The sequence below is a fragment of the Rhinichthys klamathensis genome, unplaced genomic scaffold (assembly GCF_029890125.1).
Source record: "Rhinichthys klamathensis goyatoka isolate OS25496 unplaced genomic scaffold, OSU_Roscu_1.1 h1tg000246l_1, whole genome shotgun sequence".
In the NCBI taxonomy this organism is placed as follows: Eukaryota; Metazoa; Chordata; class Actinopteri; order Cypriniformes; family Leuciscidae; genus Rhinichthys; species Rhinichthys klamathensis.
In genome coordinates, this window is record NW_026606768.1 from 789,542 (window position 1) to 815,932 (window position 26,391).

Genomic DNA, 26,391 nt, shown 5'->3' on the forward strand with positions numbered 1-26,391 from the left:
ACTGTGCACTTTAGTAGCATGGAAAATAGCATGAACGTTCCAGTCCAAGATCTTCTATTATGTTCCAAGCCAAGAGAGAAAAAATTATGAGAAAATGACACAAATGTCATTGTCGAACTATTCCTTCAAGTGATGCCTATCCACAACATTTACAACAGGATGTGTTGAGGAGGACGCTCACCTTGCTAAAGTCCACAGTGCTGTTTTCCCGGCTGCCACCAGCGCCATTCATACGGCTCTCACTGGGCTTACTGTTCTCCAGGCTCCCCGGGGCCGACTGGGGGGATGCAAGGAGACCTGTTGGGATGAGAAAACGGAAAGTGGTGGAGGAGGACAGTGTTATATGTGTGTTGAGCTTTAATATGCAGGAGAGGTTAACGGCACACTCATTGTGTGGTCTAGAGTGTGGACATGCAGAGCAGGTCACATGCTTTCTGGATAACATCACACAGCAGTGTGTACGCTCACGGAGGCTATACTGTAAGGTTGAATTGAAAACATTAAGAAAGTGATCTTTAAGATTTTCCAACCCATTGTTGGATAGAAATCAAGCCTTTTTTATGGAATGACAGGATGAGTTCATTTGAGGAGAGCATTAAGGCTAAACCATTAAATGAGGTAACCATAAACTGTTCCTCGATTCTGTGGGGATTTTAGCTTCACACAGCAATCGAAAACATCTCCCAATATCCATAAAGAGGCACTGTAAAACTGTGTAGGCCTAGGATGACATTTCATGGAAACAAGCTCTCCTGCTATCTGAGCCTGCCGCTTGACGTCACACTAACTTAAAAATAAAGGGAGCAAAATGACCCTCCTTCTATGGTCTTCCCTGTAAACATGGAATGGACGAATCAGCCATCGCAATTGTTTAATGTCACTGCCTCCTTGCTAGGGCCCGGTCAGGCACTCAGAACGGAGGTTTGCGAGCACGCGAGCTGCACACTCTGCCAACATGAACGCAGCAATGTAAAACATGGAGCAACTCCATGACATCACCCACTCCCATTTCAACAGGCTCAGTTTACACTTGAAGTGTTTTCCAAGAGGCCGATGACCTAAAGTGTCACAGGAAGAATTCTGCTCCTCAGCATGACATCATTTATTAGCAACTGTAAGGTACCACCACCCTTTATATTTTTCTTAATTTGTGGTGATTCGTTTTATTGATCTGGTTTCTTGTGTGCATATGCCCCAATAGCTAGAGCAGAACCCTGAGCCCTCATAAATTGTGGAAGACTTTTAACAAACCCAGACAGTAGTATTAATAATAAATAAATAAAAATATGTCAGAGGTGCAAATATAAATACTTTTTGAGGCCACTGTACTTCATGACATTGAAGAATGCTTCAATCAATGTCATGAAAAAAACCTGATATAAAACATCAAAGAGAACACATGAGCATTGCAGGTGCTGCTACTGGATGTTCTGTATACACGTGTGTATTCTCAGGGAAAGATAAAACAGGGTGCCAAGTTTAAATGTCTCATATGGGTAGTCAAGCTCTTTTTAAAACATCTGATTGACTGGACAAGGTGAAACTCAAGAAAAATATGTGGGGACACGGTGGGACAAGAAGACATTCAAATACTTAGGGTGAGAGAGGGAAAAGTGGGACTGAGACAGCTCAGAAAGTGGGAAAAAGTGAGGAAGAGGGGAAAAGTGGGTCAGAAAGGGACAGGAGAGAATGTGAGAGAGTGTTGGAGGTAATGTGTTGAAAGTAGCGTGTATTACATAATCAGATTGTTTTTCATGTGTTATTTTTCTATTTTGTCAAATATATTTATTTATGTCTATTTATTTATTAACTGACAAATACTCCAGATTTGGGTTTAAAATTAATGAAAAATATATTTTATGTTAATATATTATATTTATATAATATATTTTATGGTTAAATTGTAAGGTATTTAATGTATAAACACAAACACACACACACACACCACACACACTTTCCTGCTGAAGTTTTAGTTTAGCGAGATGTTGGTGAGATTTCAGGTTTACATTTACATTATTCATTTTATATTATACAATAATATTTTTCAATAATTCTTTATATATTTTATATAACTTTCCAAAAGTTTGGGGTCTGTTAGATTTTTTTATGTTTTTGAAAAGAAGTCTCTTAAGCTCACATAGTCTGCATTTATTTGATCAAAAGAGAAGAATCAACAGTAATAATGTGAAATTTTACAATTTAAAATAACTGTTTGTTATTTTATTATGGTTTAAAATATAATTTAAGAGATGGCAAAGCTGAATGAGGCATTATTACTGACACATGATCCTTCAGAAATCATTCTAATATGCTGATTTGCTACTCAAGAAACATTTCTTATTATTATCAAAGTTGAAAACAGTTGTGCTGCTTAATATTTTGTGCAAAGCTGCAAGCATGATACTTTTTTCAGTATTCTTTAATGAATAGAAAGATTTAAAAAAAAAAAAAAAAACATTTGATCAATATAATGCAGCCATGCTGAATACAAGTATTCATTTCTTTAAATGAATAAATCAAATAAAAAATCTTACTGAATAAAATAAAATAAACAAATAAAAAGTTGAATAGTAGTAGTGTATGTGCCATAATCGAAAAAAGAATACTCAAACTGCACATTTCTACTTAGAACACAGTGTAGCAAATTAATTTCGTATCTAATATAATTAGTTTTCTGGACTCAAACACTCATGACAAATATAAAAAGAGTGTGAGGCTGAGCAAATGTATCATGCAGGAGACACATCATGCTGATGGGCTGGATATTTGCCTGACTGCGGTAGGAGCAATAGCTGTGCCAGCCTGTTGGGGTCATGAACCACCTTCTCATCCCGAGTGGCGAAAGACCGTGACTGCGGTTCCTCCTCCTCCTCGGGCGGGAACACCATAACCTCTGGAATGTCCTCTCTATCTCCCCGCGCCACCAGCAGCTCGGGCCCCTGCTGAGAGGGTCCTGGGGAGCGGAGAGATGATGAAGCGCGGTGGGCGGTAGGGGGGGTGTTTTGAGGGGTGGCAGAAGGGGTGGAGTTGGCGCTGGGCAGAAACTGGTTGAAAATGATTGAGGAACGGGAATCGTGGGAGTCTCTGGAGGGACGGCGCGAGCTGGGGGGTGTGGAGGTGGAGTAGGTACGTCTAAGGAGGGACAGACGGGAGGCAGAGAGACCCTCCCCTGGTGGGACCAGTGCAGGAGGTCAAAAAGGATGAGGAAAAGTATGAAGAGAGGAAAACAAAGTAAACAGACTGAAGATGGAATAAAATAACATTGATGAATAAAATAAAAGCAAAAATGTAGATGAGGGAGTTGGGAAGGTTAGAATGAAGTAAGGACGTGAGATGGCATGGCAGCAAGAACGGAAAGTACAAATCAGTCACGGTTCAACACCCAGAAACATGACCATCACACGCTGATCGTCAACATTTTAATAAATCAGGCTAGCTTGTAGTTTAATATCACAGAACCCACATTCAACTCTAAGAATCAGAGCTAGGCCTGTTTCACAGAAGCAGCACTCAAGTAGCATTTCAGAACAGAGCCTATTTTTGTAATGCAACACTCTCAACTAAGCAGAATTTTTTTGGAAAACGCTCGGTAAATATATTTAATCAATACAATCTTTTGCTCAACAAGTTAAGAAGCAAAAAAGAGCCAAATATTATTTTCTTAAGGGTCCCCTGACACGGGGTTATTTTATTATTTTATAATGTTTCCTGGGTTGCCCTTATAATGTTAGTATGTTTTTAAGATAAAAAATAGTCATAATTTAGAAATAAAAGGCATTTTTCCTAGCCTGATTTTAGCCTCTGATTTGAACGCTCTGTTTGAAGGGGCGTGTCTGCTGTGGGATTCAGTGTAACCGGCCACTGCTGTGATTGGCTGACATGCTTGCATATGAAACAGCTACGTATTACATGTGAAACTCTCTCGAATATTTTTACTACAGCTATTATACGTTTTTACTATTACAGCTATCGATAGTAACGAATCGTGAAAAGTTTTTAAAGTATTTAGATCTATTCCCATCACATAAAATGTTGCCGTGATGAGCATTGAGCAGATGACAGTCTGTTGATCGCAAGCATGAAGATCTTATCATTGCAAAGCAGTTTCTGCACTCTCTCTGCTTTCACCAATGCAAACACGATGATGTAAATACAGTAAGAGCTTCGTTGTGCAGTGTAACGTGCGTCATTGATTTCATAACGAGTTGTCCAGATAAACTTGCGCTGTGTGGAAAGATTGTTCTTTGATCGCCTTCTGTATAATTTGTTCACAATTTAAATAAGATTATTTTCATCCTACTAAAAGAAAAGATGTGAAGTTGATATTTTAGTCACTGGCTTGACTTACTGATGCATTAACAGTATTGAACGATTTTGAGAGAAAGATTACCTGTCTGAACTTGAACAATTAGGCTACATATCAGAAATTGTTGCTTGGTAGCTCAATCGATTTATTTTCAGACGTTCATCGAGGCCAGCTCTGTATTGGCCTAAGTTGAGGAAACAGTCGTCGGTGAAATGTTTGGACCATACAAAATGGGGGAACTTTGGGAAGTTGTGTCGGCGCATTTCCAGAGAAAATAAAATGAACCCATTGTTTCTTCAGAGGCTCGGATGAAGGAACTAAAAAATACTTTTGTGTTCATTTGTACATCCGAACACTGATCCACTGCCATGCTTGGCTCGTTTGCAAGCCATCATATCTCTCGAGGGAACACTCAAATCGCGCTCGCGCGTTCGTACTTCCTACTAGCTCATTTTCTCATGGGCGAGCCAAAATCTCTGGGTGGGCAAAGCAGAGAAAGAGGAGGAAAGGGGAGGTTACCCGTCTGAGCTTTCATTTTCTCAAAGGCAGAGAAAGATAGCCAAAGCTCGGTTTACACCGATTGAAATTTCTAGCCACTGGGGGACCATATACAGGCTAGGGGAACTCATATTAATGTTAAAAAACCTCAGAAAGTGAAAATTTCATGTCAGGGGACCTTTAAAAAAAAAATTGGGAGCTGGGTTTGAAGCTAGTTCCAAATATGCAGTAAAACAAACATGCAGCACTTTCTGTTCAGTAAGTCTGTCTGAATGACTGAATCCAAATGATACAAGCAGTTTAAAAATAGATTTTGGTGTTTGAGTTCTGCTCAATGTATATTAAATCACCATTTGTATGTAAGCTACTGTTCAAAAGTTTGGGGTCAGTAACATTTAAAAAAAAATTATTAAGAAATGAATATTTTAATTGAAATAGTTAAAAAGTAAAAGCAAAGTTCCACTTCAAATAAATGCTGTTCTTTTGAACTTTATATTCATTCAAGTATCCTGAAAAACATTAAACAATATTTCGTAATATTACCGTTTTTACTATATTGTTTATTGAAAGAAATGCAGCCTTGGTGGAGCATGATAATTCTTATTTTTAAAATATATTTTAAAAAATCCTACCGACCCCAAACTTATTAATAATACCGTATGATGTCACTATTCATGAAAATTAGACATCAAGACGATATAAATTAATATTTATAAAACATAATGTACCGCAGTAACCCATAATTATTTTCTGTATAACTCCGCTGTTCTGTCACATGGCTGGTTCAAGCATTTCTTGTGGAACAGGCCTTGACCACGACAACACCATCACTTGAGCTCTTCATCGATAATGTTTTTAGTGTGAGTAAAGACAGGAAATGCAACCAACACAGCACACAGTGATGGCCTGAAATCAGTCAATGAAATGCACCATGCACTTCACATTCAAGTCCAATGCTTTTAGCACAGAAGAAACCGAACATCTAGTCACATACACTCCCTGCCGGACGTCTTTAACAACAGCTGGCCACAGGCACAAGGACCCTATGCACCCCTACTTTCCTTCATTTGTTGTTTTTGAGTGGGAACAAAGGATCAATAAGTAGTGGATTTAAGAGAATCTAATAAATATTAGAAAGAAAGTCAAGCACAGCAAAAGGTCTCACCATTCCTCTCAAGCAAGTGCGGGTCTGAATGTTTCTTGCCTATGTCGGCGAAGGAGCGTACGAGCGGGATGCGATTGCTGAGCTTCTTCTCATTCTGGTGGTGATGTCTCTTCATCATGGCTTCCCGCACCTTCTCCCTCAAACTCTCATCCAGCTGCTCGGACGCCACCATGTTGTCCAATACCATGTCTGAGAGCAGAGAGACCTTCATTTTGTAGACGTTCATTGTGTTCATGCTGAGACATAAGGGTTTATCTAACAGCCAAATGTTACCTGCTATCTCCTCAATGGTGCTTGCTCTCATGTCCAGCATGACAGTGCCATTGAGAATGCAGCTCCGTAACTCAAACAGGCTGTGCAGGGAAAGTGTGGCGACATAAGGCTTACTCCAGCGATCTCCTCCATCCTCTACGTCCTCCTCAAACTTCAACCACCTGCAAAATAGGATTTGTTGTTGACCATGTATTAAGACAAGTATTTCTGACACATTCTGGTGGACAAATGTTCAGATTGTCCATAGTTTATGTGATGAGCTACATCTGTGGTGAACTTGAGGAAATTACATCATACAAAACTATCTTTTTAAGTCCTTCTAAAGTCTTTGTGAAAATGACAACGAAAAGTGTTCTGATAAAAGGTCTAGCTTTATGTTGTTAGCAGAATATATGCCACTTGGTTTGATATTTTGTTATTAAATGCAATGACTTTCAGACATTTTAAACCGTGTCCAAATACTTTTTGGGGCCAATGATACCATTATGTTTTCAAGATCAAAGCTGAAGTCCATGTCTAGAGAACAGAGTGGGCACTGGGTAATATAATAGTAGGGCATTAACATTTTTACATGCGTTTTATATCATATTCATACCAAATTTGCTAAAAAAAAGAAAAGCACACTATCCATTGACAACATTTTGGAACTGGTACACTTTTGTTCTGTTAATCAGCCAATGCAAATAATTTCAAAATGGCCCTTTATTTAGTTAAATATTATATATTATACTAAATTAAATAAATATATAATGAAATTACATGTTGCAATAAACAAATAAAAAGTACAATAAAATGTAGGAACAAATAAATAAGGCATGAAATACATTATTTTTTATGTAACATGATGAAACCACCAGAAATACACCTTAAAATTAAAAACCTAATGCATTACGAAATAAAATACACATTGAAACAAAATGAAGCACACAATATAAAACAAATCAAATAAATCACAAAACAACAATGCATAATGAAATGTTTCAATCAATAAATTAGTCTATTTGTGTATTAGTGTATATGTATTGTGTAGTGTATGTCATGCCTTTTTTATTTATGCTTACATTTCATTGCACTTATTTATTGCAACATTACATGATGCATTTAATAACTTTATATATTTATTTAATTTAGTCAGTGTTAAATCACTATAATTATCAGCTAATTAATAGTTTTGGCCAATATATATATCTATATAGTATAGTAGTTTACAATAAACCAGTACACACAAGAACACCCAATACACACATGCACTCTCAGGCTTCATTTTGTGTCCTCACCTGGCTGTCTCTTTCCACTCGTAAATATTTCCGTCCCGGAAGGACAGCTCGTCGAGCTCAGTGAAGAGGTCATGAGGAATGTGCTCCTCATCATCATCCTCAGTGCCGAGGATAAACTGGACCCTCTGTGAGGGAGTGTCTACAGCCATGAGTGAGAGAGACCAATGCCAATGAGTCAGAAGATACTTAGACAAAATACACAGGAATAAACAGGAAATTATTACCATTCATTCATTAAAATTAGCTGCATTGAGACATTCTAGACTGTTATTCTTACCGTACGCTGGTGATTCTCTCCCATCCTCTCTCTCAGACCCTCTATCCTTCCTTTTCCGATGGTGCTTGTGACCACGATGGCGATGTCTACGTCTGCTTTGTCTTCCTAAAGGTACATGTACACCCACATAAACTGCCCTGTGACCTATAAAGAGAAAGACTTTATCCACCTATCCTGTACTGCATGTGAGAGGAGTCCCTTTTAAAGTCCTTAAAGGACAAGAAAAGGAAGACACAACATACAAACAATGTTCCAGACACACAAGCTGAATTATTCATTGTCTGAATTGCCTATCTCATAAGTAAGCACTTCCTGAGCCACATTTCAATGCGCAAAAACAAAAATGTTCCCAACAAACTGCAAACAAATGCACAATGATGCACAAGATCTACCCAAAACACATGGACTCCATCCACTAATAAACTCCATCCACTAATAAGCACAGGTTTATATTAGCACTTACTGGTGTGTGTACAGACAAAGCAAGTTGTCTAAAAAAGAAAAATTTAAAATAAAACCCTACAACTTCAATATAGAATTTTAAATGCTACAAGCAAACTTAAGCATCACAATATTCTAATATACAGTATGAAAACTGGATATTAATTTTGAGATTTGTTAAATATTACATTTAAAAGTGTTATTAAATTATAAATGTTCTCAAAACAAAAACTTTGGTTACATATTATTTTAAGGTGACGTAGTTACATTGTACTTACTACTAGGGATGTGCACGAATATTCAAATTTTCGAATATTCGATCTGTAATTATTATTCGAAAAATAAAATACTATTCGAATTTTACTACGTTGCTTTGCTGGCCGTACAGAAATGGTGACAAAAACTTAAAAAAAAAAAAAAAACTTAAAAAATAACGTCTTTTTCATTAAACTTCATTTAAATAAACGAATATTGGAATATTCGATTTTTATGAGCCCGAATATTCGAATGCAATATTTTTGAAAAATGCCCATCCCTACTTACTACTACTAAGTACTGAGTAATATTAATTAATTACATGCATTTACTATAGAGTTACGGTTAGGGTTTGGTTAAGGGTTCGTTATGCCCAAAGTAATCTAAATGTAAAAATGGGGGGAATAAACATGCACAATTAAATATCCCATATCATTCAATACAGAGAAAGAAAAAAAAACTCTTAAATCGGTGGATAACCAATATGGTACCTGTATATCCACCAAGAAATCTCTAGCATCATGGAGGCTGGTATTTTTAAAACCAAACCCCTTGAGTAAAAACGAGACAAGTGCTCCTATGTTCCAGTACACATATCCCAAACTTCTGTGGAGCAACCCTCCTAAACTCAATATGACACTGTGAACAAACTGCAAGAAACCCGATGTGCTTTTAAAAAAGACATAGATAACATCTTAACGGTCTCTGGCGTGCTTTAAGGAAAGCTTAAAAGTTAAGTCTGCCACCCATGCTTAAAGTTTTTGTGTTGAAGGCAAATCTCTGGGAAGCAGAAGCGGCATGCGTCACAAGAATGATGTCAAAAAGAAAAGGGAAAAAAACAAGCAATTTGAACCTAACTTCATTCAGCCTGGTTGTGTGCAGGGAGCGCTCATAGTGTCAGGGTGAGTAGTGTGTGAACACATGTGTGGTCTGAGCAAACGCCTGCTGTGTCTACACCAGTTTCACACGCTTGTCTATGCGGAGAATGCATGGGAGGCTGAGACTCGAGTACACACTTTGTCAGCCACAACAGCTCATGAAAACATTCTTGCAAATTTTTTCAGACACATAGAGATAAATCCCTTATCTCATGTGTATCAATCCTTTAAAGCATGTATTCCCCAACTTGAAGTAAACAGAGTCACTGTTGACTCCCATAAACACTGGGGTCAAAGGTCTCCAAAGCACATTATTAAATCTAAATTAAGCCTCTAATGGCAATTAGATGGTTTTAGTCAGATTACATGCAAAACAGTGCCCTATTTAGATTTAGAAGAAAATAACGGTGTGGATACAAAGCAACACATTCAACGGCAAGCAATATGGAAAGGGGAGTGGAGGTGGGACGACCAACACTAACCTTCCTCCCACATTATCTCGACACTCCCCTAAACACCAGCTACAAAACAACAGCCCTGTGCAGAGCTGCATGCTTGTGAAAACACATCCTGGTCCTTACTAATTACAATAATCAGCCAATGCACTCAGTCGGCAGGGAAAACACAGAAAATGATAAAGATATCAAAGAGCATGAAGCTGAAGAGATCAAATTGGCACAAAAATGACATGACTCATTGACCACGTCGGTTACGATTATATCATTACATGTGTCTGTCAGAACGGCATGAACAAAGATAACAAAAGAATCCTGAGGTTTAAAAAATGTTTTTTTTTTTTTTTTTTTTTTTTTTTTAAAGAGTCTGTCGGCATAATAGCTTTGTGTAGAGAATCATAGAAATCTTGAAAATATTGGTATGAAAATGGTCACCATTTACTTTCACTGTATGGAAAAGACCAGATTAAACATTGTGCTAAAGAACTTGAATCAGCTACATAAGAAATGCAAGAAGCATGCTTTTTAAAATCATTATACTGAATAATATGCAAAGGATTTCCTGTTACTTCCCTTAAAAACTACATAGGCTTTCAAAAAGAAAGTGAAAGAGAACAAACAGGAATGTTCAGTGCAAGATGGTGTTTTACATAAGAAATAGAGAGTGCAGTTAATACTGGAGGGCACAAATGCATGACCCGAGCAGGCCCCGTTTAATTAATTAGATCTTGAGCTGTTGTCTAATCCATTGTAATACTATTAAAGTGAGCGGGAGGCCAGCGCAGCCCATACATGCTACTTTAAAAGGAATAAATTATATTTTAAAATGTATTAAAATAGAAACGATTTATTTAAAATTAATATTTCAAAATATTACTGTTTTTACTGTATTTTAGTCAAAGAAATGCAGCTTTGGTGACCATAAGAGACTTCTTTCAAAAACATGAAAAAACTTGTAAATAAATATAGAAATACATAAATAATACCTAACATTTAATTTAATACCTAAACACACAAATAATCCAATTTAATGATTATTTTTAACAAAGAAAACATTTGTCAACAACATTAAATTGTTGTCTGTTTATGTAGGCAATATAATCAGTATTTTTTTTTTACAAATTGTGTATTTCAATCTTGAATTGGATTATTATGTATATCAGTACATATCGGTCCGCCACTACTTAGTTTTGTTTCATTCACTGACGCCAAAGTAAGGGAATCAATTCCCAGACTATGAATGCCATAATTGTAAGAGCCAGATGTAGGTCATATGTTCCCTCACACTTTGTACGAGTCACTTTAAGACTGCGTTCCTGAGAGTTCTAGACATTCCTTGCCTTACTCATCTGACAAAGCGCTGTTACCAAACAACTAGTGCCTCCTTTCCAACATGTACAAGCTTCCAGAACACATGCAGAAGGCTGATAGCAGGATCAGATCACCTGGAAACATGCCGTTTAGCCCATGAGAACGCCTTCAGAGGGGAAGGGGGCGGTTTAAGACTCGTTTAAGGTCAAAAAGCTCATTGAACTCAGTCAAAGAGTGAAATGAGGTTAAGGGGGGTTGATGGTTTTAATCATTGTGCTTTAAAACACTCCCAAAAGTAACAAATGTGAAAGAACCGCAGATATTATTCACTGTAGACCTCCATGTGCCAAAAGACCAGATGGTATGCTTGAGGATAAACAAAGCATATGATTTTGAGGAGTAAAATAAAGGAGGGGTTTATGTGAAAGGAGGGAGTGACTTACTTTCAAGCTCCTCTTTTTCAAAGTTTGTGTGGATGGTAGAGCTGGTTTTTCCCTGATCAACAACAGCTTCCTCGTCATTGCCCTGAATAGAGAGAGATAAAGGCGGATGAATGTGTGTCACAACAGAGTCCGCAAACAATCCATTCCAGTTACTCCTGCCTTCATCTGTGTTAGGGGTGTAACGGTACATGTATTCGTATTGAACCGTTTCGGTTCAAGGCTTTCGGTACGCATACAAACCGAACGATTCATTGGACCATTTTTCCTACCGACAAAATTCGCGCTGGCGCGACCACCACAACGTTGCGCAACATCAAATGGCAAGCGTAAAGAAAGCGGAACGAAACTGCGCTACTCATGTGCTTCACGGATCGTTTATCAGTTCGGAGTTCGGACCAGCAACATCTGTGCAGCGCGAGCCAATCTCGATCAAGCGACACTGTCACTACACAGCGCTAAGATCCAGTAAAGAAAACATTTGAATTCGCCACTTAAGTAATAACATCGCTGCGAGATCTAGTGAGAAGCATTCACATTTCTCCGTTATTAACCGTAGATCTCTATTAGATCAAACAGCGCTGACGTGGACACCAGGAGAAATATTGTGCCGTGAATGAACTAAGTTAGTAATACTTTACGTCCACAGACCAGCAACATTCACCATAACTGTAACCAGTTTGGCTGGAATAGTGAAATGCTTTCAAGTACTTCACACATCTTTTTCCAGCACTTCAAAACTCAAATATTATATAAATAAATATATGAAGAGTTCAGATGCAAAAGCCTCTAAGTGCCATTTGAAATTTTCTTCTAGAATGATCATTTTTATGAAGCTTGTATATTTAAGTTCAGTAATTTCACTCAAATGACAATTAATAGGTAATCTTCATTGCCATTTAAGTGAAATTACTGAACTTAAATATACAAGCTTGATAAAAATAAAGAAAATTTCAAATGGCTTTTGCATCTGAACTCTTCATATATTTAAATGTTATTTTTAATGTGATGACCAAAACATTATTTGTTCATCCTTCAAAGATGACACCCATTTATAAACCTGAAAGTTTCAAGATGTAGGAAAACTCAACTTATTTAAAAAATGTTTTTTCTTTTAACAAATAGGAAATTTCTCTGGCATTTCTTACTTTTTGCTGTATCGAAAACGTACCGAACCGTGACTTTAAAACCGAGGTACGTACCGAACCGTGATTTTTGTGTACCGTTACACCCCTAATCTGTGTAATTGAGAATTGTGTAATAGTTGAGTTTATAACGTAATTGGGCTTAAGACTATTATTTTTGACAATGCTCTCCTTGGCACAAAACTGAAGGAAATAGGTCACAAAATAAACAACTAGTTCATTTTGCGTCACATCAACCAAAGCATGTGGACAGCACTGCTGTGCTAACTCAGCCAAAAAGAGTAACTAAAAACTGAAATACACACGACATGTCCACAGAAATATTAAGCTAATTAGTGGCTAAGGCAACTATCACAATTACTATTGCTCATACTAAGGAAAAAACTCTTAACCTAAAATATTAAACTTTGTCATGTACTGTAACTCATCCCACATTATTTAACTAACGACATAAATTGTAGCCAAATACATTAAATATTCGTATATATATATAAAAAAACACACACATTTCATAAATTGCATAAATAATAATAATACTATAAATATAGCTGCGAGCAGCGATTACGGGCCCAAGCCGGTGGCACCGCAACCCCGGTGCCTTTAGTTACCTAAAGGCACCGGGGTGGCGGTACCACCGGCTTTGGCCCTTCATCGCTGCTCGCAGCTATATTTATATATATATATATATATATATATATATATATATATATATAAAGCCGGTGGCACCGCCACCCTGGTGCCTTTAGGGTTATTGTGCACGACGTGCAAAAACGTAACCCTGCTTTGACTGTCGAAAAGAAGTGTGCTGTAGAGCTTGTATCAGTGTGGGCTCTGCAAAAGTGTGCATTGAGGGCACATATCAACCACAAAGTATGCGAGAGCAACCTTCTGAAAGGTCAGGTCTACATCCAGGTCTACATCTGCCGTGTGTTTACATCATAGTAGTGAAGTTTGAAGCAATCAGGTGATTTCAAAGCTTTTTGAAAGTGACAGACTTCCTGCTGCCAGTTGGTGGCGCTATAACCGGGGTGGCGGTGCCGCCGGCTTTGGCCCTTTCATCGCTGCTCGCAGCTATATTTATATATATACACACACAAACACACACACACACACACACACATATATATATATATATATATATATATATATATATATATATATATATATATATACATAAATATATATATATTGTTTTTTTAAGAGACAAGACAGAATATTACTTGCCTGATCTGATTAGAAAAATAGTGTTTGTGTGTGTGTGTGTGTGTGTGTGTGTGTGTGTGTGTGTGTGTGTGTGTGTGTGTGTGTGTGTGTGTTTGTGTGTGTGTGTGTGTGTGTGTGTGTGTGTGGCGTAATTGAACAATGTAGACATAAAAACATACTCCGTCCTTTTTTTCATACAGGACATTATTCAAACTGCAAAGTGTTTACTTATATTTGTGTACACTTGCAATAAAACACAACATTGTGCTTTTGTCAAGCTATAAACTCTTGTCAAACTGTAAACTACAACTGTCACCCAACCAAAATCTCTTACACACACACACACACACACACACACACACAGTTTAAAAGCAAAAAATATCAAACAATCCTATTTAAAAACAGTCTGTGGGAGCCATCTTTTGGACATTCATCATATCGCATTGGTTTTCATTTCTTGTCATCAAACAGAGCCCTAATCTGTTTATTTTTTCAGTTACACATTCTACATTGATTAAAAAAGAAAAATCAAATGTGTTTTTATTTTATACAGAAATAAATAATCTATCATTCAGATGAGAATAAAGTTAGTGTTAGTTCAAATTTTAAGGAAAACAAATATATGATCTGAAATATAGCACATTCATTTAAAATTCATTCAGGTTCAATTACCAAACATACAATCTTAATGTAATTTAAAGCAAACAATACATTTAAAATATATGGGTTGTATGACTATTTTTTAATATAAAAAGATATATATCCAAAAAGACAAGGCCTAAAGTTTAACAAGGGTTAAACTCTTATCACTGTAACAGACACAATCACACACACAATCACACACACACACACACAAGTCAAATCACTTACATTTTACATGCAATATTGATTTTTTTTCTGTTTCAGCAGCGAAAATAGTTAAACAAAGATCACAGCAGAACCATCGCGCATCTCACAGCAACGCGTTCTCATTACTGAATGATTCAGCATTTTGAACGAATCGGTTGACTCAAAGATTCAATGACCAATCAATCCATAAACATCTATCTCATTCATGAATGACTCAGTCGTTCAAACGAATGAATCAATGACTCGCTCATTAAGACGGTCGCCTGGCGACACCTAATGACGGTTTAGTGTTATGTTTAAAAGTATCATTCTTTCCAACGATTGTTAATTAACTCATATTTGAAACATAAGCTATATTTATATATATACATACATATACACACACATACACAAAAATAAAATAAAAACACATTTGAAACGTGTTTGCTTACTAAATTGTGAGCTGAACGAAAGTTGCAGCAAATATCAGCAACAGGAGTCAAATTTCATTAATCACGAGAGTGAAGAGCTGACTGAAAAGATGATGATGGAATAGGCTATTTTATGTAAAAACGCCTATTTAAGCGAATCTGTCATTGTACTCTTTTATTGTTGTGTTTTCCGTGAAAAATAATAGACTATTGAACTCACAATTCAAGCAATCGGCCCCCGAAATTGCACTAATTTTAGTGACACTAAAAAGTATGCGGCTGCACTGGCATTCATAATGGTGCGCGTCCATGGCGACGAGCGAGCAGAACAGAGCGAACGTTTAGTTAATTTCTACTTCCATAGGAATTCATTCGAGCGCCACCATTTCAATGTCTGTGCGGACGTCCATATTATACTTTCGCTTTCAAGTTAGTGTTTTTAAACCCCCCAGCGGGAGGTTTACACAATTGGTTTACACAATCACACGTTGATTAACCGGTGGGAAAATATTCCCATAGTAACATCCCTAATATATAAATATTTATAAATTCAATAGGCCTACCTGATTTTGAACACAAGAGGGCAGTATAGCACTATATATGATTTGGATTATTATTATTTTTGACTAAACAACCATTCTGGCTGTTTTTAAACTTAAAAATAATTCTTAAATTGAAAAAAAGGAATAAAATGGGTTTAGTTCTAATATTTGTATAATTTTATATAAAAATAAATGGTGTATAATTACATTTTAGAAAGATATGAGACATGCCCTGATTCTTTTTTTGACATTACTTGAATCCCTCAACCATAGCAAAACCGTTTGAGATATTCAATATCTGTTCACAATTTAGCATCTTCAATGTATTTTCATCATGTTGAAAAAGTTTGGCATGAATAAAATAAACTACTTAGGAGGAGTAGCTAAAAACTCAGAATCTGAAATCCACATTCAAACCAAAATATCTGACTTCCTGTTGGTCGTAGCTAATTACGGTAAATTAGAAAGTTGTCCGGCTCGAAGAGTACAATATACATATCGAGTTTTGTTACTGTAGATAAAACTAACCCCCCCACTTTTGTCAAAAGCATTTAGAAAGTGACACACTTCCTGCTGCCAGTTGGTGGCGCTATAACTTTGACTCACAATAGTCACATCCATGTGATCGGCCTCTTACAGCGATCACACTGCTGAAGTTTCATCAAGATCAGTTAATGTATGCAGAAGTTATAACGCACTTCTTGTTTGTTGTTTCTCGCCATAAATTCGTTTCCTCGCCACGGCCAAACCGTTCGAGATATCAAAAATCCCCTCGCAAACTTTCATCCTCAATGTCTTGACTTCATGCTGACCGAGTTTCGTGCCGTTTGTTTGAATTCTCTAGGAGGAGTATTTCACATTCCATTGCGTGTGTTTTACCAACAACCCTAAATAGCCGACTTCCTGTTGGGCTGGGGTAAAAAGTAAGAGTGTGAAGTATATATGAAACGAGGAGATCTACATGTGTACCGAGTTTCATATTATTACATGCAAGCGTGTTTGATTTATGGACCATGTTTTCGGACCCCGTTCCAGGGGGCGCTGTCGAGCCCCCCTGCCACGCCCGGGTACCATCTTCAGCCCGGCCCTGATGGCCGCGGGTTCTGACATGTGTGCAAAGTTTCAGGAGTTTTTGAGCATGTTAAGGCCTCCAAAAGTGTCCAAAAGGTAGCAGAAAAATAATAATAATAATAATAATAATAATAATAATAAATAATCCTAAGGAAAACAATAGGGCCTTCGCCCTTTGGGCTTGGGCCCTAATAATGATGATATTCAATTATTTATAATGCATTTGATTTTGATGCTGCAGTCTAATGATCATGTTCTTATTGTATCAAAAATGGTTCTGCTCATCAGTAATTGAACACAAATATAAAAATATGATGTATTGTTATCAGTCACCACTAACAATTTCATCAGAAAGTTAAAAAAAAAAATGTTTAACCTGTGGCCATAATAACACGTCTCTAAAATAAGACATGCTTTAAGATCATATCATCTAACAGCTGCTGTCAGTTGGCACCTGTCTTTTGTGCAGGGAAGCAGGGAAGATCTGAAAAGTGGTGGGGACACATTAAGGCATTAGTCTTTGAAAAATAATTATTGTCTCCTAAAAAGTGATAAGGGGTATGTCCCCAAAAATGATAATGGTTTCTCCACCCTTGCTTATCGGTGCTCCATCATGAGGGACTAAGACACAGGACGCTTCAACTAAGTATCATTTTGTCTAAGTCCAGGCTTAGACTAAACTTCTTTAAATGCATGCTGCACATGTCCACTTCCAGTCTATAATACGTCTACTGCACAATATTTTCCAACCACATCGGTTTAAAAGGTTGAGTCACATTTCGTGACCATGTAAACGAGTGGCTAGAATTGTTACATGCTGCCCACTCACTTTTATACAAAGACAATGAGCTTAAATAAGTCCCAAACCAAGTTAACTCTATTTGCTCTATTATCAGGAAAAAGCCGCAATTTACAGGCACAACGATTATCATGAAATGAGAAAAATGTTCCACTTGCAGCCTAGAAAGGATCCTAAAGTATGCTTGGGGGACACACGAGTGCGCACTAGACATTGTCCAGAATTTCCCAAGAGATCCCCGCATGTCTATGAGAACATTTTGGTGGTCGCTGTAGAAGGAGCTGGTGTATTGGAGATGGTGATTATGTGACATTTTTCCAGATGCGACCCAGGGTATTCTCAGGACTGTGCATGAGTCCCTCTACTGCATATTTGTTTCAATTCCCTAGATAATACCCCAATTCCCACAATTCCCAGCCATTGCTGCTGCACTTGCCAATTCTCCAGACAGAACGCTGCATAGGTCTGTGAGAAAACAAAATAACCTCTTCCTTTCCTGTGACATCACTTAAATATATATAAATATATATATATATATATATATATATATATATATATATATGTATGTGTGTGTGTGTGTGTGTGTGTGTGTGTGTGTGTGTGTGTGTGTGTGTGTGTGTGTGTGTGTGTGTGTGTGTGTGTGTGTGTGTGTGTGTTAAAATATATATATATATATATATATATTTAACACACACACACACACACACATACATACATACATACATACATATATATATATATATATATATAATACATTAAACATATCTAAACTAAAATTTAAGAATAAATGAATCAACCTGCATATTAGAACTTAAAAATAAACAATAGACGTAACTACGTCCTCTGGGCAGCTGCATGACAAGGATGATGTAACTATGGTCAGATCACATTCACAGCTATTCTTACCACGAAACTATTTCAGGGCATATTTTTCTGAGCTCGTTCAAAAGAGCACAACGTAAAAATAAATTCTGCCATAACCAACCGACAATTGCATAATGCGTTGGCCATCACAATTGTGAGAAAGCCAATAGTTTGATACAATAGTGCCAGGGCTGCCACATGTCCTGAATCATCAATGAGGTTACCTTAAAATAAATACCTATCAGCAGAACAGTTCTCAGAAAAGGCTTATGGTTAGGGTTAGATTTTCAATAATGTACAAGGCTTGCTACGATAGTAGGTGTTACCGGTGTTCAGAAGCAACACCGGTTACATCACTTGACCACCGCGGCACCGCTACCCACTGTCGATGTGACTTATTTGATTATTTTTTTTTAAATATAAAATCATTTAGTTCAGTTAGACAACAGACACTATTAAACTGAACGTGTCTGCTTAATAAATCGTGAACACGTGCGGCCGTGCACATTTTAGTTTCACTTTCAAATTAGCGCCACTTCGGGGCGGATTGCTTGAATGGTGAGTTCATTAGCCTATTATTCTTAAAGGGATACTCCACTTTTTTTGGAAATAGGCTCATTTTACAACTCACCCAGAGTTAAACTGTTGAGTTTTACCGTTTTTGAATCCATTCAGCCGATCTCCGGTTCTGACGGTACCACTTTTAGCATAGCTTAGCATACATCATTGAAGTGGACAAGACCATTAGCATTTCTCATTAAAAAATGACCAAAGTGTTTCGATATTTTTCCTATTTAAAACTTGACTCTTCTGTAGTTACATCGTGCACTAAGACCGACGGAAAATGTAAAGTTGCGATTTTCTAGGCTGATATGGCTAGGAACTATACTCTCATTCCTGCGTAATAATCAAGAAACTTCACTGCCGTACCATGAGTGCAGCAGGCGTAATGATATGACGCAGCGCCTGAAAATAGGCCACCTTCCGTCAACACAACGGAACTATTTTCAGGCGCTGCGTCATATCATTACGCCTGCTGCTCTCATGGTACGGCAGTAAAGTTTCTTGATTATTACGCAGGAATGAGAGTATAGGTCCTAGCCATATCAGCCTAGAAAATCGCAACTTTACATTTTCCGTCGGTCTTAGTGCACGATGTAACTACAGAAGAGTCAAGTTTTAAATAGGAAAAATATCGAAACACTTTGGTCATTTTTTAATGAGAAATGCTAATGGTCTTGTCCACTTCCATGATGTATGCTAAGCTATGCTAAAAGTGGTACCGCCAGAACCGGAGATCGGCTGAATGGATTCAAAAACGGTAAAACTCAACAGTTTAACTCTGGGGGAGTTGTAAATTGAGCCTATTTCCAAAAAAAGTGGAGTATCCCTTTAATGAAAAACACAACAACAAAACAGTGCTGCTCCGCACCATTATGAATGCCTGTGCGGACGTGCGCATTTTACGTTTGCCTTTAAATTAGTGATTTAAAAACCAGTGATAGCAGTATTACCGGTGTTGTCACACGTCGATTAACCGGTGGGAAAATATCCTCACCGTCACATCCCTAATGTACACCTAAAAAAATGGATATTCAGTGTTTGTTTGTTTGTTTTTTTAAGGCGAGACACTACAGGTGAATAGTGTAATTTTTTTAACTAGCAGATATCACCATGAAACTTTCCCAGTTGATTACCTACATTAAGATGAGAAAAAAAATTATTACAAGGTTTCTGTAATTTAATGTTTAAATATGCAAATTAGGCATTAGAACGGTGTATGTGATGACAGGGTACAGACAAAGATCATGGAGCAGCGGGATGATTTAGAATGCAAACTTTTGATTAATTTATGAGAAATCTACAGATGCAAACAGACAAAGTGTAGTAAAATAAAGACCTAAATGTGTATTTCGGAATTTATTTCACCACAAGTCTGAAAGAAGACTGTCATTGAAGACAAATATCCCAAAATTGAAGAAGAAAAAAAACTATGTTTTTGCCTGCCGTGTCTCGCCTTAAATGCTATATTATTTTCTATGCACGTTTTTAAAAGTAGTCTAAACAATCATCTCACCTCTACATTTATAATTATTGATGCCTGATGTGACTTGTAAATTTATTTAAATTATAGCGGGGACAAAATTATATTAGCATTGTTTGTTGTATACATTTGGCAAGTGATAGAGCGTTTAGACCCCAAAACTGTGACATTGGATTGGTACAAATGCGCAGTATTTATAGATTTTAGCCTGTAGAACGTGGTTTATACACACACAAAACACATTTCTGACACATTCATGGGGATACACATTGATACTACTGGAATCAAAGTCTATCAAAGTTTGCTAGACTATATTATGGTGTGAGATGTGAGATAAATATGTTTTCTTCCTGTACATTCTAGTACAGTCCCGTGTATAAAAAAAAAACCAAGTTGGCTCTGTCTCAGCACGGGCCACTGTCCAAGCATTCCTGAGTGCCATGGCATCAAATATCATCCCAAAGGGCAAAACGCAGCAAAGGGTACAATGTGGACTTTACCGTAACAACACGTGACAGGCAAGGTGTCTTAAGACCATTGACACGCTTTGCCCTTATTCATCAGAATGCCACCAAATTTCAATCTCATGTAAATTAAATGTCAAACTAAACACGATTTTGGATAAATTGAGAATCACAATTTTATTTTTTTTATTTTTTTCAAATAGAGATCACGATCCTCCCACGATTCTGAACAGGCAACTAAACAAAATAACATGTAATTTACTATAGGTTCTGACAAAATGTTAATTGCTGCTGTATATTCAAACTGTTTAATGAATCTGAATGAATTGTTTTAAAATATCGGTTTGAATGAATGATTCAATGCCTCACTCATAAAGACTTCACTTGTTTTCATTACTTGATGAATCAGAATTGTTTTGACCAAATCTCCCGAATGAATGATTAAATTCTCTACTTTGATTGCTTTTGAAGACATCAGTGTTTGTATCTGAATTAGAAAGTGTCACAAAACTGAGATAAAAGTTTATTTGTAACACAGAAACAGCGATACTGTGGGCGAAGACTGTTTGTGAAGCGGTTTCATACTTATCAACGACAACTGCTGTCTCTGGGGCGCCGACGCAGATTTGAATGTTCTGGTGTGATTTTGTCAAATGTTTAATAGACAGGCGAATTGTCATTTAGGAATGAGATTGCGATCTTTTAACAATTAATCGTGCAGCTCTACTAAACACACAACTGTGTTCTTAAGGCAATATTTTGAAACATAACCCACAGAGCAAGCACCAAGCCAAAGCATAGCCTATTTGATGAGCTACGCAGAATCTGAGTCATATGCCAAGCTCAAAAAAAAAAAAAAAACTGCATTAGGTCAGATACACAACAGTGAGTCAAAGAAAAACATACCGAGAATATCGTAGATCCTCTGGTGGTCCTCAAATTCACAACATCTCCCCAGAAGTCCTGCATTTTTCACAGACCCTGGGGAGGAACTTTAAAACTTCGTCACTTGGAGAAAATCAAACTGCACTTAAGACCACAAAACTTCAATTATGCAAACGCTCAGGTCCGGAGATACTGATCATAATTGATATAGCTCATAAATATGGTCCCCTAAATAAAGATGTTAAAACCAAAGATCAAAAGATCAACCTGAAGCATTAAAATATTTAGGCTACTTAAAAGCAAAAAGGAATGGCAAGCTACAATCAGGATCTGTGGAAGAGAAAGTCTCCACGCACTTCCTAAAAAATGGCAGTCTGCTTCTACCAAGATCTGTCACTCTGTCAAGCAGAAGTGAGGGAGAATCCTGCAAGACTCTGCCAGTGCACAGTTCTTATGCTGACGTCGGATGGGTCTCACTCCAGGTTGCAAAGACCTAAACAAGCGGCGATATTTATATCCGAGAGCTGTTTCAGTGTGTGAGGGTGTGTTGTTGTGAACGCGTGCATGTGTTTTTCCACGAGCACTGGAGCTATACGTGGCCTGAGCGCTGGGAAGCAAGGACAGAATGCCATTGCCCTAAGGTGTTTAAGGGCACAAAGCAATATAGGCTACTATTACAATATAATCAATATGATCCTGTGTAGCACAATCAATCTCTTATTTACAGTGTCCACACCTTTTTGATTTTTATAAGAATCATAATAAATCATTGCACATAGACTTCTTGTCTATAATTTCTTTACATTCCATAAATCAGTTATTACCGGTAGTTAACATTTTGTGAGAAACTATGATGACCATAAAGGGTGTGTTATACAAGTAAAGGGAGAGTTTTTAGTTAACCCAATGTATAGTTGGACTAAAGAGTTCCTGCAATATAAAGGTGTCAGAGTCCAGTATATTTGTTATATCAAATGTGTACAAGAGAACAAATGTTGCTATCACACAGACACAATGCTACTAAGCCATAGGTATGTGCACAGTGCACACTGATACTATGATCATGAAGAGGAAGAATTTACCCCTGACAACAGAGTAACCTTTGTAGGAAGTCGTGCCATTCAGCCAGTGAAGCTGTTACCGCCTGTAATTAAAGCTGTGCAGTCTGTATGAATGATGGGATGGGAAAAAGTCCCATTCTATTCTAGGAGGAACCACTGTTATATTTGTTTCTAAGAATTTTCTTTCAGACAAAAAATCATGCATGCTTCAAGAATTCACTGATTAATAAGCGAATATTGTATTTTGATGTGCTGAGCATTTGCAAAAGTTAACCAATTACATTCCCACATTTGATTTTTTTTATCAAAAAGGAAGAGAACTGAATTTGGGATCTTTCTCAGCGCCGCTACAACTTGAGGCTGTCTACACTACACGGTCTACAAAGCGAATATTCCAGATCCATTCGTCCTTCATGTCAGAAGTAGCGCGAGTGCTTGGAGCATGTCAGAAATAAAACGAGGCATCGGTTTACTGTCAGGGATTTGTCGAGTGTAGACAGCACCACTGATTGGCTGCGTCCAAAAGCTTAAGCAGCTGACTTGTTGCCTCGCTGTCCTATCAGGCAATGACTTCGCAGGCAGCGTTTGTGCACGAATGTACCTCACGAAACTGATTTCAGACAGACTTCTGTAGCAATGTAATAGTTTAATGATCTGTAACAAAATAGAGAGAGCTTTGGTGATAACTAAGTGAATATTTAATTTGCCTTTGGCTAAGCCACACCCTGTGTATGTAGATTGACCAATCACAGCGCAGCCAAGAACGAGCTCCCACAGTGGTCCGACACTTTTTCACAGCGCTCCATTGACTTTAACACAGGCGTCTCATATTTTTGGTCTCGGCCGGCTATTACCGTCGAAGTTTTATCAAAAATATGGTTAAACGTTGTGCCTGGGGCATTTGTAACACAGATACGCGTTTCCCAGAGAGGTTGGAGGTGGGTGTCCGGGTTTTTTTCCCTTCCCAAAACCGAAGTCAAATCCTGACAAGTGTCGTCTAGCACACGCTGCTAATAAATACAACGTTATACTCGCGTAGTCGGTTTGCGTTGTAATAACGATTATAGAAGTGAATAGAGAGCTACCCAGCTTTGCATGAACAATGTTGCTCCTTGATATTGTTAGTCCCAGCCTCCGTCTCCATTAGTAGGATACGCGGTGGTTCATTTTTTGACTGTGACCGGTCTGCTTTTGCCTCTATTTGGATGCCTTCTTGTTCCTTGCGTTTCACCTGTATGTCGCAAATATAGCCTTCGAACGTATATTGCAGCCGCTTTTGCCTACTTCTATCGGACACTTTATTTGCTGCTTTATAAAAGTTTGATAACATTTCAGCAGGAAGAGTTGTCACAGCATAAGACATGTTGATACCAGAACCCAGATGAAGTTTGTTTGTCGGACGTAGCAACAGTAACTAAGGGGGGCGGGGCTTAGCCAAAGGCGAATTACTACAATAGTAATTTTATCACTAGAAAGTAGAAATTACATAAAAAGTGGAAAACGTTGGTCAAAAACTTACTTTTGCACACAAACTGACAACCAAACGTGACTTTCAGATGCCATCTTTATTTTTTAGCTCAACTGCCACAGAATGGAACGGACAGGATTGTGGGATATCAAAGGCAGCGAAGGATACATATATGATACCTTCAAAAATCGATCAGATGAAGGTATCTCAGGAGACAGGAAGTGAAGCTAACATTGGTTTCTGACGTGTCTTGAAGCCTTCCTACCATGGAATGCATCCTCCGAAAGCAGCATTTTTCAGCTTTCGGACGCAGGCATTATAATTGCAAATTCGGGCAAATTCTATTGTCTTTCATTGCGTTGCATCGCTTGCGTCCGTAGAGACACGGTGGTATTGTATTAAAATCATTCAGTTGTCACAAGCTGTTGCGATATACATATTGTGATGTACATTTGTGATATTTCAGGTGTACACCAGACAGTGAGCTTTGCATGGGGAGTGGGGACATGGACATATTTTCTTTATTTGGTTGTGGTCTGGCCCGTTACATCAAACTATCTATTTTAAATCTATTGCAGCGATTTGTGAATAAAATACTAAAGCAACATATACAATTATTAATTTTGATAACACTTACAATAAGGTTCCATTGGTTTACATTAATTAACAATGAGCAATACATTTGTTAACGTATTATTTATTAATCTTTGTTAATATTAGTTAATAATATTGTTGAAATTAACATTTACTAATATTAACAAATGCTTTAGAAGTACTTTTCATTGTTCATGTTAACTAATATAGTTAACTAATGTTAACAAATTGAACCTTATTGTAAAGTGTTACCATACTTTTCTCAGATAAGCTTTTAAAAACATAAAACAGTCTAAACTAATACTAGGCACTGGCAAACAGACTTTGCACTGCTGAACACTCTCAAACTCTCATCTAAGATTAACAAAATCTTTTACGGCACAAAAATGTGAAACAATAAAACCCACTTCTGAAGAAATGCAGACTGTTTTTACATGCGATTTTAGAGAATCTATATGAAAAATCTCACCACTTCTGCACACATTTATGAATTATTTTTGTCATTTAATAAATATTTGTGATCCAAAATAAACCTTCAGTATTCTGTTACATACATTTAAATCTATTCTGCAGACTCTCCCTCAAAATAAAATGTTTCCAGAGTCTCTCTAGGCCTAGTTAACACACATGTAGACCATTGTACCAACATTACGTCTGATCAATTCTGAGATATCACTCTCAACATATGTAAACAAATGGAACCAGAAAGACTTGTGAATTAGCTGTAAGTTAACAGAGCAACTGTGTTGACTACTGTACACTGACAGGTCACAGACAGAGCCTCATCCAACTGTCCCCACCTACTCTAACCATGCTGAGCTTACGGCGGTGCCCTCTGTGGCTTTATCAACAGCATTGTCTGCAGGGTCCCAGCTGCCCCGTGAGCTGAGAGAACAATGACAAACTTCCTGTCTAATCTTCCATTCTGAACCAGTGCTGTAACATTACCACACACTCAACGAACCATGAAATCTTCCCTCGTTGCCAAAAATCCTGATAGAGTCACGGCAGAGAACAGAAGAGGAGCATCATTGTCCTGAAGACACCTGAGTGATGAGTAGTAGTGAACTAAGCAACAGGAGGAAATTAAAACAAGGCTCTTTGTTACACAACAGGAACTTTAGGGCATTCCAAAATTTTCCGATAAATATGCTAACTTTGTTTAATGACATCTAAACAATATACATACTTATGCAATAACGTACAAGCATTTCCTTATCTGGATTCCAGTCAAACTCAGATTTGCCATTTGAACCTTAATCATCATTACATAATACAGACAACATACCTGCACCAACATGAGACGGACCATTGAGGGGAAAACACAAGAGAATGATGGTAGCAAGTCAGAGACGGTTATCTTTAAGTATTACCAATACTTAAGTGTAAAACTGTAAATAAAAATCAGTGTAGAGA

At 37.4% G+C, this 26,391-nt stretch overlaps 1 protein-coding gene across 11 annotated transcripts in view; it reads right to left on the minus strand.

The window, feature by feature from the left end:
- The window catches only part of slc4a7 (solute carrier family 4 member 7), a 52,074-nt gene that overhangs the window by 22,050 nt on the left and 3,633 nt on the right, over positions 1-26,391 (minus strand). For 2 of the 11 annotated variants that reach the window (XM_056266279.1, XM_056266280.1), the window contains exons 1-8: positions 21,874-22,237; positions 11,580-11,661; positions 7,797-7,940; positions 7,520-7,658; positions 6,243-6,403; positions 5,970-6,158; positions 2,771-3,169; positions 182-297 (exon numbers count right to left, since the gene is read on the minus strand). In XM_056266279.1, coding sequence (XP_056122254.1) covers positions 182-297; positions 2,771-3,169; positions 5,970-6,158; positions 6,243-6,403; positions 7,520-7,658; positions 7,797-7,940; positions 11,580-11,661; positions 21,874-21,936 — 1,293 coding nt within the window. In that variant the 5' untranslated portion in view covers positions 21,937-22,237. Of the gene's footprint in view, positions 1-181; positions 298-2,770; positions 3,170-5,969; positions 6,159-6,242; positions 6,404-7,519; positions 7,659-7,796; positions 7,941-11,579; positions 11,662-21,873; positions 22,238-26,391 lie in introns of those variants that run through there. The other 9 variants (XM_056266286.1, XM_056266284.1, XM_056266277.1 and 6 more) reach the window with 8 other exon arrangements.